The sequence below is a fragment of the Akebia trifoliata genome, chromosome 3 (genome assembly GCF_017979445.1).
Source record: "Akebia trifoliata isolate Shusen 1 chromosome 3, ASM1797944v1, whole genome shotgun sequence".
NCBI lineage: Eukaryota > Viridiplantae > Streptophyta > Magnoliopsida > Ranunculales > Lardizabalaceae > Akebia > Akebia trifoliata.
Window position 1 is genome coordinate 42,215,892 of NC_141377.1, and position 18,324 is coordinate 42,234,215.

At 32.3% G+C, this 18,324-nt stretch overlaps 1 protein-coding gene across 1 annotated transcript; it reads right to left on the reverse strand.

The window, feature by feature from the left end:
• Positions 1 to 4,186: 4,186 nt before the first annotated feature.
• On the reverse strand, positions 4,187 to 6,110 carry LOC147407079 (gallate 1-beta-glucosyltransferase 84A24-like). The gene has a single exon (XM_086435473.1). The coding sequence runs from the start codon at positions 5,839 to 5,841 to the stop codon at positions 4,441 to 4,443; it is 1,401 nt and encodes a 466-aa protein (XP_086291599.1). The 5' UTR covers positions 5,842 to 6,110; the 3' UTR covers positions 4,187 to 4,440.
• Positions 6,111 to 18,324: the final 12,214 nt, after the last annotated feature.

Below are 18,324 nucleotides of genomic sequence, written 5' to 3' on the forward strand. Positions count from 1 at the left end.
GGGCAACGTTTGAGGCTATCCATCAATCAAATGGAAAAATTGAGAGAATAATCCTTGGGGATTTTCAAAAGAAACGTATCCCTATATAAATATTGATGTCTAAGAATACTGTGCTTTACATGTCATACGAGCCGTGCATTTGCATTCTATGTGGTTTGAGTGGTCAAGGCATCCCTCCAAAAAGAGAGAAGTCTTATGCTCAAGTTCTCTCGTTGACCACCCACATGAATTTATCTCTACTGACCTGGTATGTGTAGTATTGCACGCATCAAGGGGATTTGTGCGAGATATCAAGCCTATGTGTTGGGGACTTCGTTATCAAAAATAAAAAAAAATACAATTATTATAGAAAAATAGTAGCTCAAACTCTCCATCAATAAAATGAAGTTTTTCTAGAGATTAGTATTTGCTCCCTAGGAATGTATAGACCTGCATTTTAGAATCTAGTTTTGGGAATCACCAGGTGAATTCTCCAACTTCAACCGTTCCTTCGGTTGATGGGATAAGTGTAGCTGGAGAATTCTTAGGAATAAACTGTCACATGTATTAAAAAAAATTTAAGCACTTAAACCGCTTAGAAGTTTTCTCTACTTTTCTCAATACATGTGACATCATACCATTATTCATCAGCTTAGTACATAAAGAAACAACAAATCTTTCCTCTCCGTCACATGTTTGATGCATGGTTTTAAATCTCGTTTGAATTGTCTTGGTATCGTCCACCTACAAGACGACTTGACAAGTGGTCTAAATACATCAAGTGGTCTAAATACATGGTTTATTCTAATTTTAAGTCTTTGCAGATTCCAATAAATCGGATATCTCATCCGAGATGATTGGTTCTTGTTCATGGACGAGACAAGATGTCAATACGACTTTTAAAACGATGGTTTGATGCTTGTACCGCAAACATTTTTTGAGGCTAGCAATTTAACAAGAAGGAATGTCCCCCGCATTATCCTTCTCTAGAGCACAGCAACTATGATGATGTGACCATGTGTTTTAAAAAAAAAAGAAGTAAACAATTGCGGCCGTAATTTTTTTTATTTTTATTTTTTTCTTGCACTTTTTAGGAACGGTTTTCGACTCTCCCTATATCAAATTTTTTTATATTAAATTTCATTATTTTTTTTTATGATTTTCCCTTTATTTAACCACGCATTGACCTTACACATAGGGGATAAAATGACGGGATAAAATTTATATTTCGATCGTTGATCTCACAATCTAATCCAACGATTCTTATTAAGTCGTCACTATTTATTAATTGAATTAAAATTAATTTTCTTTACTGAAAACTTGTCTTGATCTCTTTTATTAGTGATGAGTGATATGCAACCAATCCATCCTTTTTATTATATGGTGTGATTTTATAATAAAATCATTTTTAACCTTATTAATAAGATAATGGAGATGTAACTTGTAACATCACAACACTGTTTTAAATTACAAAAAAAACTTTTATAATATATTAACTGACAAAGAATGGTGTAAGATTAGCTTATCTTATCTATTTGAAAATTTTGCAATAATTTTTTAAATAATTATAAAAAAATATTTAATTACACGTAACCCTAATTTTTATAATACACGTCCGTTGACACAAATGTACATGCCACCTACCAATTCACTTAATAAATAGATCAAATTGAGAGATGATATGTATAGGCCTGATTGATCAAATGGTGGAAGTATGGCACGTGTACATTTACTGCTGCCCATGATCAAAATCATGGCCCACCAAATTTGTGAAGGGCACGAGCAATGTTAGAAGTACTAACTATCATTAATAATGCTGAAACCACATAAAACCAATCCATGATCCACATTTCAATTAAAAATTAGTTGTTACACTGAAATCAAAACCAAGATGCATTTGGGTCATTTTATTGTAATAAATGTCCTTTTAAATTAATAATCAACAGTGGAAATGTAAATTTTATCTCTCCATTTTTTCGTATGTGTGGAGTCAAACGTGTGATTAAACAAAGGGGAAATCATAAAAAAAATATTTTGTAAAATTAAAATAATTTTTTAATTAGAAATGATCTAAAACCGTTCTTGAATGTACAGGAAAAAAATAGCGACCGCAATTGTTGACTTCTTTTTTTTATAAAAAATTTAATAAAAAAATATATTTCGACCCTTAAAGGATCGAAAATTAAAATTTTATAATAATAAAAAAATTTGGCTTTTTAAGGGCGAAATTTTAATTTGAAAAAAAAAATTCGACCCTTAAAGGGCCGAAATACGTTTTTTCGATAATTTTCACAAAATTGTTACTTTTTTGTAAATTATTAATTTTTTTAAAGATTTTTTTTTATAACTTCCCCTTAGAGATTTTACCTTTCTGCTCCAATTTTATTACAAAATGGTGAATCAGGTTAGCATGACAAACATCATAAGATTTCAAATCTTGTTAAGGATAGTTGGGCCCACATAGATTTATCAAATTGGCATTTAGATTTCATGAAAAAAACTTGGATTAAAATAAATTAAAAATTAAAAAATAAATCCCTTTTTAAGTTGATCAAAATTGTTGAAAAAAATGGATGGCTATCTAACTCTCAAATTTAAAACTAGAATTCAACGGAGAAAATTAACCTTTTTTTTCAAAGTTCTTAGAATTTTATCCTTTATAAATCCTATGGTGTCGGATCATGTTTTTGGATGTCATAAATTGATGTGGTTAGGATCCAGTCCAAAGTATACTAAGTTACAAATTAACCTCATCAATTTGAATTTTATGATGTGGTTCCCCACTCCAAGGTTTGCTTGTTAATTAACAAACTTGAAAAAGCAAGATTTGATGGGTAACAAACTTCATAAAGTAAAGTTTCTTTGGACTTGTCAAAATGTCAAGGGTGTTTTTGTAATAAAAATGCAACAGTTAGGATTGTCGGGTAAATCTCTCTATTTTTTTAAAAAATAATGATAAACTGACTTGCAATAATTGGTGTTCTTGACCCCTTGTTAGTAATTCAGAATATGGCAAAAATACGATACGATAAACGAAAAATATCCGACTTTTCTTTATATGTGTATTATATGTCTCATTTCAAAAACAAAATTTAGTTATATGACAGTGATATTAATAAGATGATAAAGTTGATAATGTTAATGACGATGATGAAGGTGATGATGCAACGGTGATGGTGATCATGAAGACATTGAGGTTATCGTTCCATTGATTTATAAAAGAATACTAAAGTCAATGGACAAAGCATTAGTTTGAAGAATTAAAATGATATACAGGAACATGCCATCATTTTCTAAAAGATGAAATGAATATGTGTCATTTAAAAATGTGAATTCCTCCAAAATTTTGAAGTATAGTCCCTTTAATAAATGTTGGACTTGTGTTACACGTTACAATTTATAAATTTACACTTTACAACATATAGCATACAACAAATTACAGTGGCAATTTTATAAAAATTCTTAAAAAAAGGCATTTGATTCTTTTTTTTATTTAAAATACTTGAATTATTCAAAATAATTTAATAATTTGGAGAATAATACTTTCTTTGAAAAAAAATGAAAAATTTACCAATTTTTATGAATTAAAGGAGAGATTACTAACTAAGCTCTTGTCGGAGCAGTGCACAAAATCATAGATATTTTTCCTTCCACTGTCACGTCAAGTGAGTTTGTTTTATGCATTAGTTAATTTATTGTGAATCTTAATTTTTTTTTAAAAAATTTTAAATGCAAGTGATTGAAAATAAATCATTTTGAACCATTGGATGTAATTACCTTGATTATGTGGCACACCCTGAATGGTTGATAGTAACTACAAAGAGCTAGTGACAAGAAAAATAGGTTAAGAAAGGATATTCTCCTCAACACTGAGTTCGACTTTGAAGCGGGCAGGCCGTTTCAAAATTTTGAAGGAACCTACTGGATACAACACAAGTGGCCTTTCGAATTTATTTCACATCCTTACAGTTCTGCCAACATTTGAAATATCTCCTTAGAAATACCACGTGTAATCCAATGAAAAGAGTTTCATCAAAATTTTGACCACTTCAAAGTGTTTTCCCTCGACACTGTACCGACGTGGTTGTGTGGACCGAACCATAAATGCTTTTACTCGGAGATACTCAAGGAAAATCGATGTTTCAGTGCTGTACAAGTTATTGTAAGATACTAAAAGTCAGCGTAGCACGGCTTTTTATCATTAATGGACAAGTAACTAAAATGATCCCCAAAACAAGGATCTCTTTTATTAAAAATCTTTCTTTCTTTTTTCTCGTATCTCAGCCGTTGGTATACATGGGAGAGTCATAATAAAACTTCGCTTAGTGGAGAAAAGAAGAAAGAAATTACAAACATGTGAATAAAGACATTTATTAGATATTGAGGCACGACACAACTTTGTGTATCCCGAAGCAAAGGATCTAGGGTTCTGTTAAAGGAGAGTCAAATTATCACGAGTCTTCACTTAAATGCCATCTGTTTTATATCATCCACAAACTCTAGTATATTGCGGTCGGACGAACCACCGTCTGCTACAGCCTCCTCCGCCGCTTTCTTCCATTTCAAAGCGTTTCTTTTCATTTCCTCCGCCTTAGTCCCACTTGTTGTTTCCACGACACATCTCTCCACCACTTCCCTCGAAACCACACACCCATCTTTGTATCCACGCCCCATACGCACTCCAACACCATAAATCTCCACCAAGAATTTGGCGTTGGTCACTTGGTCTCCCCATTGAGGAAATGCAATGACAGGAACACCACAAGTTAGGCTCTCCATCGAAGAATTCCAACCACAATGAGTCATAAAACAAGCTAATGATGGATGTGCAAGCACTTGTTCTTGTGGAGACCATGGAACCACCAAACCTCTACCTTCAGCTTGTTCAATGAAACCTTCAGGAAATGGTGTTTTAAGTGATTCTTGAATTGGTGGTCTAACAACCCATAAAAAGGGTGATCCAGAGTTCAATAGCCCCCATGCCAGCTCCTCCATCTGATCCTTTTCTAGAGCCACTATGCTACCGAACGACACGTAAACAACCGAGGCTACAGGTTGAGAATCGAGCCACACGAGACACTCCTCAGCAGAACTCCACAAATCTCCACGAATACTAGTATCAGCGTTCTTGAATAATGGACCAACGGGTCTTAATGGTGAGAGATGAGACATCGATTCTAGAGTTTCACGTTCGAGATCCTCAAAAGAATCGACCAACACACAGAACGATTTTGAGAGATTCTCGAATTGTCCCAAGATGGCTTTCTTTAGTGAAGCATAGGGAGACGATGGATGCAAGAAACTCGCAACTTCGTCTGATTTCAAAATGGGCAAACCAGGGAGATCGACTGAGAGATTTGGTTGTTCTACTGTTGGGAAAGTTGTTAATCGATGGAAATAGTGGTAATAAATTGAAAAGACCGCACATGATTGAACCCACAATACGGCACACGGGATCCCCAAATCGGTTGCCACGTCAGATGCCCAAGGAACGAATGGGTTGTTAACGATGCAAGAAACAGGTCGACCCTCTTCGGCTTGTTTCTTGATGAGACGAGTTAGTGAGTCACTACCAACAGTCTCGAGTTGATGCATCCAGGTGTCTAGGTCATATCGTTTAGGTTCATCAAAGCCCCAACCATCTGAGAAGAACTCAAATCTGAGGTGACCATCGCCTATAGGGGTGGAGGTGTTGGTTTTGTTTGTGGCGTTTTTCATCATTTGGCCGATGGATTCAGTTGTAGAGAAGGTGACTAAGAGACCCTTTGAAGCGACTCGTTTGGCTAACCTTAGTAAAGGGTTAACGTGGCCTTGGGCAGGGAAGGAGACCATGAGAACGTGCAAGGCTTCTTCAGATGCCATTGTTTCACACTCTCTCCTTCACTGATTGAAAGATGGGAGTCTATTACTCTATTCTTACAGAGAGGAAAATTGATGTGGTAGATGTAAAGTGGGTATCTGTGCTATGAATTGAAGGTTCAGGTCTTATAGAGAAAAATTCATCCAAATATCTCATAAAGAATTCTTTAATTTCATGATCCACTTGTCTACTAAACTATTTTTTTTTCCCAAACCTACCACTTAAGAGAAATATGCTAAACTGACTACCTTCAACATTACACTGATGTGTGGTGTGGAGAAATCGAGATACGAGTGTAGAGAAATCGATCCAAGAACAATGAAGAAAGAAAATAAAGAAAGATGCAATCACATAAATAATTATTTTCTATGTTCCACATGTGTTCTAGATTATTTTTTCTCAAACTTGATTTCATCATTAATTAACTAGCCTTCATTTCAAAGAGAAAAATGCTAAATTGACTTTCCCCTAATATTGCTTTCCATTGAGATACGAGTGTAAAGAAATCGATCCAAGAATAATAATAAAGAAAGATGCAGTCGCATAAAGAATTTGTCTTCACGTTCTTACATGTGTTCTGGATTAATTTTTTTGAACTTGATTCCATCATTAATTTATTACCTTTCATTTTCAAAGAGAAAAATGCAAAATTGACTACTTCAACATGACTTTCAACACTATATTGATGTGGTGGTGTGGACCGAACCATAAATATTTTCCATTAAAATATGAGTGTAGAGAATAGATTCAAGAACAATAAAGAAAGGAAAGAAAGTACACGTGTTACACAAAGATTTTTACATAATTTCCTCAAGATTGAGGTACGTTTACAGATCACACTGATTCTATTTTGAAGAGAAAATTTGCAGTTACAAATTATACATTTTCACCGAAAATAGAAATATATATATATCAAGAAAACTTAACTAAGGTTTTACTTAATACTAATGAAATTACGAAAATACCCTTAGATATCTTAAAAAAACTTAATTTTCATAGTTTAATTATAATTTTAAATTTAGGAGTTCGACGACCTTCTATTTTTAACACCATGGATCAAGCCCAAATTGTTTTTTAATTAATTTCTTTAATCTATTTTTTTCGATGAAATTTTTTGGGTTGTGGTGTTGTGTTGCCAATTTGGTAAGAGATACTCAGGAGTAACACCATCGTTTCACACATTGGTGTGCACTAAAGCATAGTTACTTCTTTTTTGTATCTCGATGAAAAGCATTTATGATTTTATACACACATCCACATCAATAATGTGTGAAATGATGTCAATTTTAATGTTACTTCAACAATTCTCAGTTAGTAATCCATATGGGCACCACCATCCTTAGTAACATTTCTAATCTTACTAAAGTAGTTAGGCTTGCCCAAGTCTTTAATTAACATAAAAAACTCCAACCCACAACCCCCACCACAAAAAAAAATAATAATAATAATGCCTTTTGTCACACTCAGTTCAACACATTAACCCCATGATTAGGACCATCTAACGTTAATTCTTTAAATAAAGTAATAATATTTCAATATAAGTGAAATATAATGATTAGATTTGAATGTAAAAAAAAAAATTCAAATTAATGACATAATCATTTATTAAAATCTATGGAATCCAATAATTATCAATCAAGTTAATCGTACTTAGATCTATAATCCAAGGGAGCCTTACTTGATCAAGTTTGTTAGCCAGCAAACCTTGAGTGCAGATCCACACCATAAAATTTAAATTGATACAGTTAATTTGTTATTTATCATATTTTGGCACACAACTTAACTGCATCAATTTTTAACATCCAAAAACATGATCCGATGATATAGGATTATAAGGGACAAAATTCTAAGAACTTTGAAAACAAAAATTTAACAAAAAAAAAAAAAATTTAATTTCAACCATTGAATTTTTATTTTAAATTTGAGAGCTTGATGGCCATTCAAAAAGTTTTATTTTTCTCCCTCTTCTGTTGAATCTAAGTTTTTCCATGAAATCTAGAAGATTATGGTGATAGATTGAAATTTGATCATCCGTGTGGGCATGATGACTCTTAGTAAGATTTAAATTCTTACTTGGTTAGACATGCTAGCCTGACTCATAAAGTAAGGTTAGTTCATTAACAAACTTGATCTAGTGAGGAAGTTTTTGTAATAAAATTTCAACAGATAAGTATCCAACTATATGGTTTATAGGCCTAAAATGCATTCCACTGGAATTGCAAAAAGTGCATCAAACTTTTTTACCGATAATTGTTATACTTTTTCGTGTCAAGAGCATGAATCAAACTCCCACTCAAACGAAAACGTGTTTTTTCAGCTCTGCATTAAAACATTCTTTTTAACTCTTAGTCCTTGCCTCGTTTAAAGGGCAAAGGAGGCAGATAAAGTTCATTTGACATTTTTCCCTAGATTCATGGAGGAAAGAAAAAACAGGAAAATTTTAGCTGCAACCCATGTATTGAAGCTCTCCATCAACATAACCATTGGGATGATAGGGATTTTGAAGAAAGATGTATCCCTAAGATAAAAGTGTATTAATACCTAGAAGGTTGGAACTGATCTAGGAAATCTGTGTTTTTTCCTAAATCCTAAAATTCATGTCATGGGGAGTCTTAACCATGGGTCGATTTTAGAAGTGGGAAGAAATAAAAAAAGCCATATATCGTGAATTGTTTGTTATTATAGAAAATTACTTAATGGTCCTTGATGCTAAGTTTTTTTCTTTTTTGATTAGTTCTTGACTTTTAGGGATGAGCTAAATAGTCTATTTAGTAAATCCTTCTTTTCTAATCAGTCCCTCGATCTTATCTCAGGTTATAATATTTTTGAAATACTGAAACTACCTAAGATCATAAAGAATTGTTTTCTTGCTCCACATGTCTACTAAACTATTTTTTTCCCAAACCTACCACCTTAAGAGAAATATGCTAAGTTGGCTTCCTTCAAGAGTACATTGATGTGGTGGTGATGTGGATAGAACTATAGATGCTTTTCATCGAAATTCGAGGGTAGATAAATCGATCCAAGAACAATGAAGAAAGGAAAAAAAAAAAGATGCAATCACATAAATAATTGTTCTTATGTTCTACATATGTTCTAGATTATTATTTCTCAAACTTCATTAATTCCATCATTAATTAACTAGCCTTCATTTTCAAAGAGAAAATGCTAAACTGACTTCCTCCAACACTACTATAAACATTGCACTAATTTGGTGGTGTTGATAGAACCAAAGATGCTTTCCATCGAGACACGAGTGTAGAGAAATAATCCAAGAACAATAAAGAAAGAAAAGAAACCAAGAAGAAATCACATAAAGGATTATTTTCTTGTTCCCCATGTGTTCTAGATTATATTTTTCAAACCTAGTTCCATCATTAATTAATTAGTCTTCATTTTCAAAGAGAAAAATTGCAAAACTGAGTTCCCCCAACAATGCTTTCAACACTGCATTAATGTGGTGGTGTGGATAGAATCATAGATGCTTTCCATTGAGATACGAGTGTAGAGAAATAGATCCAAGAATAATAAAGAAAAAAAAGATGAGAGCAAGATACAATCACATACAATACACAAAGATTTTTACATGGTTTCCTCAAGATTGAGGTAAGTCCATAGATCACACCGATTTCACTATGAAGATAAAATTTGCAGTTACAAATTACATCATTTCACCAAAAATAGAATATATATCTAACTAAGGTTTTACCTAATACCAGGGAATTACAAAATACCCTTGGATATCCTAAAGAAAAAAAAAGAAAAACTTATTTTCACAATTTAGTTTTAATTTTAAATTTGGGAGTTTGATGACCGTTTATTTTCAACATCATGGATCAAATCTTACTAAGTTAGTCAGGCTTGTGTGACTATTTAATTAACATAAAAAATTTGCAATTACAAAGTGTTTGGCTATAGCGAGTATCAATGTATGAAGTGCATCGCCTATATCTTGACTAGTATGTTCATCCTTTATTGGTGTACCATCAATTGTTATTTTGATTTTTGTTAAGATGAATGTTTTCTATTTAGTGGTAACATAATTGTCCCATCAACCTTTTAATTGACATGTAAATCTTGAAACTAATCTTTGAGTAATTTGGTAACTGAAGCATGTGGTTGGGCTGCGGTAACAGCTGTTGTCATTGTCAAAACTCATTGATTCACCAATGAACCCATGAGCTTACATTTATCTTCATTCTCATCGGCGGTCTCGATTTAATTTATTTTTGCTAGTCGAGTGTCTGGGCCAGTTTGCGCACACCATGACTAATCTTGGGGAGGATTACCACGGTGGATTGCTATGGTAGTCCTCCCCGAGATTAGTCGTGGTGCGTGCAAGCTGGCCTGAACACTCGATTAGCAAAAAAAAAAAAAAATCCACCAAAACGCTTACATGTCTCTTGTTTCAAATACTCACTAAAAGACACGAGATGTTTAATCAACCAAAAAATGGAAGGAGTTAAATAATCAACAAAATTTAAGGAATATTCTAAATCGTCAAAAAACCTTGAGGGAAGCAACTGCACCCAGCCTCTGTTTCACCACAATACTAGAAAAGTTGATTGCTTACGGTATATTAATACATGCAAAATGTGGATCCTATTCTCCATGTAGTTCATTAGCTCTCTAAATCCTCTTAGTTGCACTCAACATTCAAATTCATTATTAATCCATCCCTGTTTATTCTTATGTTACCTGGTTCATCAGTTCACTTGGTTTGAATTCGGGTTGAAGGATCGTGGTTCACCACTCTAGAATGAACCTGGTTTGTAGAGGTAGGTAGAGATAATTCGTTTTTGGGTTTGCTTGGGTTTCCTAAATTGGTTTGTTAGCTTCAACAGCGGATTTAGAGTGGGGGCACTTGCCCCCACAAGAGTTTTCGAATTCTATGGATTAATGTGCTATTATGACAGATTTTAGTAACGGATAAAGAAATTTGCCACTATTGCCCCCACAATTTTTTTCCACTCTTAGTTGCTCCGATAACTATTTTTTTCACTCTTAATTGTCCCCACAATTTTTTTTCTTAGTCTTGGTTGCCCCCACTAGTTAGCTTGGTATACTTGTACATGTATATAATTCAAGTATACAAGTACAATTATAATGTTAAATTTTTTTAAAAAAAATTAAATAATCTAAATTTTAAATATGAATAATGAAAAAAAAATAGTTTTTTTTTTTTTTTTTCAGTTCCTTGAACCAAATTGTTGGGCTCGCCAAACCCAACCAAAATTCGGTGGTGGTTCGCTTGATTTTATGAACCCAATATGAATAGTATCGTGAGCTGATTCGCTTCGTATTGATTCGTGGTTCGGATTAGTTACTAGTAGCAACGAATTGGGTAACATAGGTATATTCCACGATTTAGTGGACCCATCCAAGAAGGGAAAAGTCAGATTGACTTTGTGATTTTTAGCCATTGGATTCAATCATTTTATTCTCAAGAGTTTAAAACATATCATCAGATAATTATTTGTACCGAGACAAATGTTGTTTTAAGTCATGAATGGGTTGGAAACAATGGCACATGGAGAGCAAATGAAACAAACACGTCTCTAAGGTAAAACACTAAAGTCAGATACGAAACAGAGACATTGAAAGGGAATGTTTGATTTTTGGTAGCTCCTTCTTAAGTGGAATCAACGTTATTTACTTAACATGCACGCAACTAAAGGAGAGACAAACAAAACATTGTTACTCGCACTGGTCCCCTCTTATAATTTATTGCGAAAGCCGTGACGCATAATTTAGAGGATTGTCTTTCTTCCTCTCTTCCCTATCGGCTGACTGCATGATTCGACAATACATCTATCCTAAATCACATTCACATTCACATCATGGATAAAGCAATTAATAATAATAATAAATAAATAAAGAATTAAACATTAAGATTCTCCTCCATCTAGTAGAGCAAAGAAGACGGGGTGGGGCAGGGAATTTTTTTGTTTTTGGAAAATGACCGCAAAAGCTTCTTTATTGATAAACGATAATAGAGTCATGCTGGTGTGACACAAACGGTGACACTAAAGTGACGAAAATGATGTGGTGGCATGCACGTAACCGTTGATGCTTTTTACTTGTATCTCACGTAAAAGCATCAACGGTAATGTGTGCACCACCACAAGTTTTTGTCACCTTATCATGGACAATGTTGGAATGTGCATGCCAGCGCATCATTTTTGTCACTTTTGTGTATCCGTTTGTGTTATTCCAGCATTTTCCATATGATATGTACCGAAAAGCCGTATACTAAAAAGATGGACCCCCACTTTTTAAGACATTAAGTCTGTTAAAAGGGCCTCTTGAAGATTTTTATAGGAAAAATACCTCAACTGCTCTTTTAACTAACTTTAAAATTTTCAAGAGAACATATGTTGTTTGAAAGGTTACCGTGACCTCCTCCGTTTTGGTGAATAGTTAAAAGATACCACTATGTTTAAAATTAGATAACATGCCCCTTGACCTTGGCCATCTCTTGTAGATTAATAAAAAAAAATGGTCTAACTGATTAAAAAAAAAAAGGCCCTAGCTTTATTCTTTCCAAAATGAGTCATCTTCAATTCTCTTAGATGAGGATGATGATGGGGATGAAGATGATGATCAAATTAATTTTTGGTGTGTTGGTAGATAAATAAGGTTTAATAGAGTTTTAAAACTTGATTTGAATGTCCATCGAATCAACTCAAAAGCTCGTAATTCAAATCAAATGAGTCAATTTTTTTTTTTTTATGAATGTTTAAGAATAATAAAACCTTTATTTTGGTTCTCCATGAAAATATCATATACAACCTAATAGGTCAGTCAGATTTCTAACGTAATTCGGTTGATTTTTTAGTTAACTCGGGCAAGTTGGTTCCATCATGTTTGGAATAAGTCACTAAGAAATCCAATTGAGTCAATTGTAATGTATAAAACTTGGTTTTTTTGAATCGACTCAATTGGATTTGACGATGACTTAGCCCAAACTTGGTGGAATCAACTTCTTGAGTCAACTTAGCCGAGTAAGATAAAAATTACAATGAGTTAGGTCAAATACTTGACCAAGTTATTTGGTTATTAATATTTCCATGGGAAACAAAGATACTAGAACTATCCTCACTTTTTTGTTATTTCTTTCCTATACAAATCGAACAAGCCCTTTTGATGCGAGCATATTCCATGTAGTAGTAGCATTGTATGTTGTCCTTCTCCTTCGTTTTAGTTTTATTCATACTATTTTCAGATCTACTATTAATCTGAACTATCCCTTATTTTCATCAATAATCAACCCTTGAGTATTACCTTTAAGATTGGGCATTCTCATAATATCGTTTGATAGGAGTGTGACTTTAACATCTTCCAATTTCACCGTATCTTTCCCGTATAGAAGAGTAGTTACTAAATTGTTGAAGAAATTTGAAAATGAGGCAAAGAACATAAAGACTTTGTCTACTTCTTCTAAAATTGACATCAATTTTGTGCAGTTTATCTAAGATCTAATGAATACATTCATTTTCTTCAGGATATTCGTACCCCCTATCATCTTCAAGGCATACAATTGTATTTTTAGAAATAATTTATTGGTCAAGCTCTTATCTATATAAAGATTTTCCATGTTCTCTTACAATTTCGATTCCGATGTTGATTCCCCCTCCATAACATTACACAAAATGTTATATGTTAGACAAAGTCGAGTAATGCTAATCGTTCTCGCCTTGATGTCTTTCCAATCTTCACCCTTCGTTGTCACAAATTGAAATTACTATTTGTAGACATCTCATTTTTGTACACACTTGATTAATCAACTCGTCAACCCGATTGTAGTAGTTTTCGATGATGGATGAATGTTCTAAAGGTTTTTATTTGACACTAGATGTGTTACCAAAGCTCAGATGACATATTTCATGTAAACAAATTTTAGAAATCATAGTACTCTAGGAAAATGTGATTCAAAACATAGAGATCATCATTTTGGTACTAAAAGAAGTTTTATGTGAAAAATGTCAAAATTGTTCTAAATTATCAAAATACCCTTGATGCCAAGAAAACCCTAGAAATTATATTATGATTAGAAAAACTCTTTTGAACACATAAAATGACAACCTAAAACTAAATCTATTGTTTCATCAATTTCCACAAAAAAATTGACAATTTACTAAAATACCCTCATGAGGCTTGCACCCATTTCATGTCAAAAAGCCAGAAACGACACAAATCAAGATTTGTTGTGAATTTTTTTTTTTTGGTTGTGAAAAATCGACTTTGAAACATCCTAAAACGTCAAAAATAACCTCCCAAATAGAAAAACCCTCTTTTGAGGGTAAAACGGTAATTTTTTTAATGCTAAAGTGAAATCTTAATAAATAAAATTTAAAAATTTAAACAAATAAATGTAATTAATTAAGCTTATGGGCCCAATTCCAAGTGGCGACCCATTTATTCAAGTGGGGCTTACCAAATATTTAATTAAAAGCCTTCCACTAGGGCTCTTAAAGAATGTCAAAAATTTTTAAAATTACCCTCCATAAAGAGGTTCCCAAAAATTAAAAAATTTAATTATTTGTAAGTCAAATAAACCAAATCAAATAATAACACTTGAACTCTTATAAAAAAAACTACTTAAAGACAAGTTACAAACGGATTATCTATAAGAGACTTAATTTATAACTCAGACTTATAAACAACTTCTTTAAAAAGGCAAGAAAAACACCAAATATTGTAGGTCTGGAGAAATCCTAGAGAATAAAAGTCAAAAACTCCCCAAAACTCTCTTCAAATCCTAAATATGAATGTCCAACTCATAGTTAACCCTTAGCCTTGATTATCAACCTAAAAAAAATCAGAAACACTAAAACCATATAGAAAAATCAAAAAAACATTTAGATCTAGTTGAAAATGCCCTTGATCCATGGGTACGGATCTGAATTTTTTTTTTTTTTTTGAAGTCGCCACCTAATTTTTGGTCTAAGGATAAAAAAATGACTCTAAATTGATAAGAAATATAGAACTACGAAAAAATTATGGTTACAAAGAATAGGTTACGAAATTAAAAGGTATTAAGCACCAATTTTACTCGACAAAAGTCGATATCTATTCCTCTCAAATATTTACGTTGCAAAAAAAAAAGGCCTAAATTTAGAATAATAATAAAAAATTATCTTTTCTTTTAGTTGAGTGATTACGACGATGGTTCTCTTAGAAACAGGTAGTAAACATTTTTCGTGTGAATTTTTTTGTTTTATCTTTGTTTTTAAATCTACTTTTGATCTATGAGATGAAACTTTCTTCTTCTAGATCTGAATGTTTTTATAATTTTTTTGATGTGTTTTTAAGATTTCTGAGTATTTTTTAGGTTGAAAATTGGGGCTTAGGAGTTAGGTATTGACTTAGGGCTCTATATTTAGGATTTTGGGAAGTATTTGAATAATTTTTTACCTTTATTTTTTAGGATTTTTCAAAACCTACGAAATTAGGTGGTGGAAGCATTTTTTTAAAGAGCTTTGTGATAGTATTAAAATTTGATTATGTCTCTTAGAGATAAAGTCAATCTCTAACTAATCTGTTAAGTGTTTATATTAGTTTTCAATTAGGTTTTATTTGAATTTTGAATTCTTTAACTTACGTAGAATGAGTTTTAAAATTTTTTGAGAATCCCTCAATGTAGGGTTCTTTATTAAATTATTTTGAATTCTTTAAGACCCTCGATGGAGTGTTCTTTATTAAATATTAGATGGGCCCCACTTGAATAAATGGGTCACCAATTAAAATTTGACTCATGTGCTTAATTAATTAAATTTATTTGTTCAAAAATTTTAATTGATTTATTAAGATTTCACTTTACGTTAATTAATATTTTAATTATTAGTTTCAGATTTTTAAATTTTAGAATTGAAAAATTAATGTTTTGTACTCAAAGAGGACTTTTGCGTTGGAATGTTATTTTTTGACTTTTAGAATGTTTCGGAATCAATTTTTCATAAGGAATTCAATGTGAATATTGATTTGTGTCACTTATGAGGTTTTTGTGTAAAATATTTGTAAACCTTATGAGTGGGATTTTCGTAATTTTATCAAATTTTGTGGGTATTGATGAAACAATTTATTTGATTTTAGTTTATTATTTTATGCATTCAAAAGGATTTTCCAAAGTGTAATGTAGCCTCTAGGAATGTTCTGAAATTATGGGTATTTTAGTAATTTGATAATTTTTTTAATGATTTTTCTCGTAAAACTTTTTTTTGTCTCAAAATGATGATTTCTATGTTTTGAGTTATATTTTCCTAGTGTAGTGTGGTTTCTAGAGTTTATTTTTATGAAATATTTTATACTAGTTTTAGAAACACATCTAGTAACAAATAAAAATTTTAGAACATTCATCCATCATTAGGAACCACTATAATTGACTTGACAAGTTGATTAATCAGACGAGTGTAAAATAAGGTATCTATACTAATATATGAATTTCTCACCTGAAAGTTTGGGAATAGATTTATGAGCTGATATAAACCGAGAAAATTCACATGAGGAATGCTCATTACCAGTTTCTAAGGGAATCAATCGTCGCAATCACCTAGATAAAACAATTAAAATTTTTTACCTTTATTTTAGATTTAGGTCATATTTATAATGTGGTTCTTTGGTAATAGTAGAGACCGATTTTCGTTGGGTGAGATTGGTACCATATCTAGACTCGTAACATGATCCTCGGACTCGTAATCCCTTAAAAATGATTTTTTCCCCAAAATATTTTAAAGTAGATCCTCCTTGCGGATTGAGGTGCTTTCACTATTCCCATCAAATTTATCGACTTCGAACTTTGTGTTCAAACTCTTCATGGCCATCCATTTGAACTTGTTAGCTCTAATACCAATTTGTAAATATACAAAGTAGTAAAGAAAATAAAAAAATCACACACGAATACACGTTTATGTGATTCGATAGTATGCCTACGTCTACAGATCAAAACAATCTTCTTCACTAAAAAATCAACGGAAAACAATATATGAAAAAACACACAATGTTTTAATCCCAAACCCAAGCACTGAAACCTTTGTACACCCCTTTCCTTTCTCTTTGAAATCCTAGAAAAAGAAATTCCGTTATTATTTTTACAGCCTTAGAGATCTTCATTTGTAAACCAGAAGTTACTAAAACATGTCTATCCCTCACATAATAGAAGACCCTAAAAAAAAAATAATAAAAAAACACCAAAAGAAAATTTTACATAATTTTCTTTTACTTACCATAAAAACAGAAACCTCCAAATGAGAATACAAGACAACTACTCAACAAAAATGATGTGGTAAAACGTACGCAATTGATGTGTCAAGTGCACAGAACCGTATCTTTTTCCTTGTGTATCCTTAAGGAAAATATTTGATTCTTTACACTTGCTACGTCAACCGTGTACATTTAGCACATCAATTTATCACGACTCTTTATAAAAATAGTCATGTTAGGGAAGCTCTCAATACACATGGTATCCTACAATTGATCAATCCAAGAATTTGTGAAAGTTTGCATTGATTTTTTCGTGCGATTTTTTAAGAGGGGGTGTGTGGTAATCCACATGTCCACTCTCCAATCACCCTAAATAAATAAAAAATTAGAAAGAAATTGCTCTCTGATTCAACTACAAAAAACACATTTAAAAATATTTGACACTCTTCTGGTCTCTTTATTCAACATACTTCAATTCCACACTTATTTTTTCTCCATTTCTCCATTTTTTAAAAATGATTTTATTTAGAGATATTTATGAAAAAGTGATTAACTTTTGACGAATTTATGATTCTGACTCACTGTTCAAATTAATTACCAAAACATGAATGATAACGAATTCAGAGGTTTTTAAAGTGACTATTTCGCAAGTTTAAAATGACAACTTGACTTTGAACCAGCGAATTTGTCACTTTAAACCTGCAAAATAGTCACTTCATTCTGAATTTTTTTTAATGAAAACATGGCTGTTCACATTTTGGTAATTAATGAAAAGTGTCCGGTATTGTAAATAACTCATTTTCAGCTCACGAAATGGTAATTCACCCTTTTATATATATATAAAAGACTTCTTTAAGAATACACTTGTTGATTCATTAAGTCTGCTTGATACAATGCTGGCACTTGATGATTCATTGAGGCTGCCTGATACAATGCTGGCATATGAGGAAGTTGATCGTTGAATCCTGAGTGTGAGGCTTTATTCTAAATAAAAGGTTTTCGCATGATAATTTCTTCTCATATTTTAACAATTTCTCATCTTCAGTCATTTTTTACTCTTTCCTTAAGCTTTTCTATATCTTGCATAGAGGACGAGCAAGGTTTTGAGTTAAGAGAGAGAGAGAGAGAGAGAGAGAGAGAGAGAGAGAGAGAGAGATTGTTAGCGAGGGTTTCTGGAAAGATTCTGGATTTTTTTGAGGGTGGGGGTGTCTAGTGTTTCGGACTCAATTTCACATGTTAGGGCTTCATGCCCAGCTCTTCTAAATTGCATTTTACCCTTACAC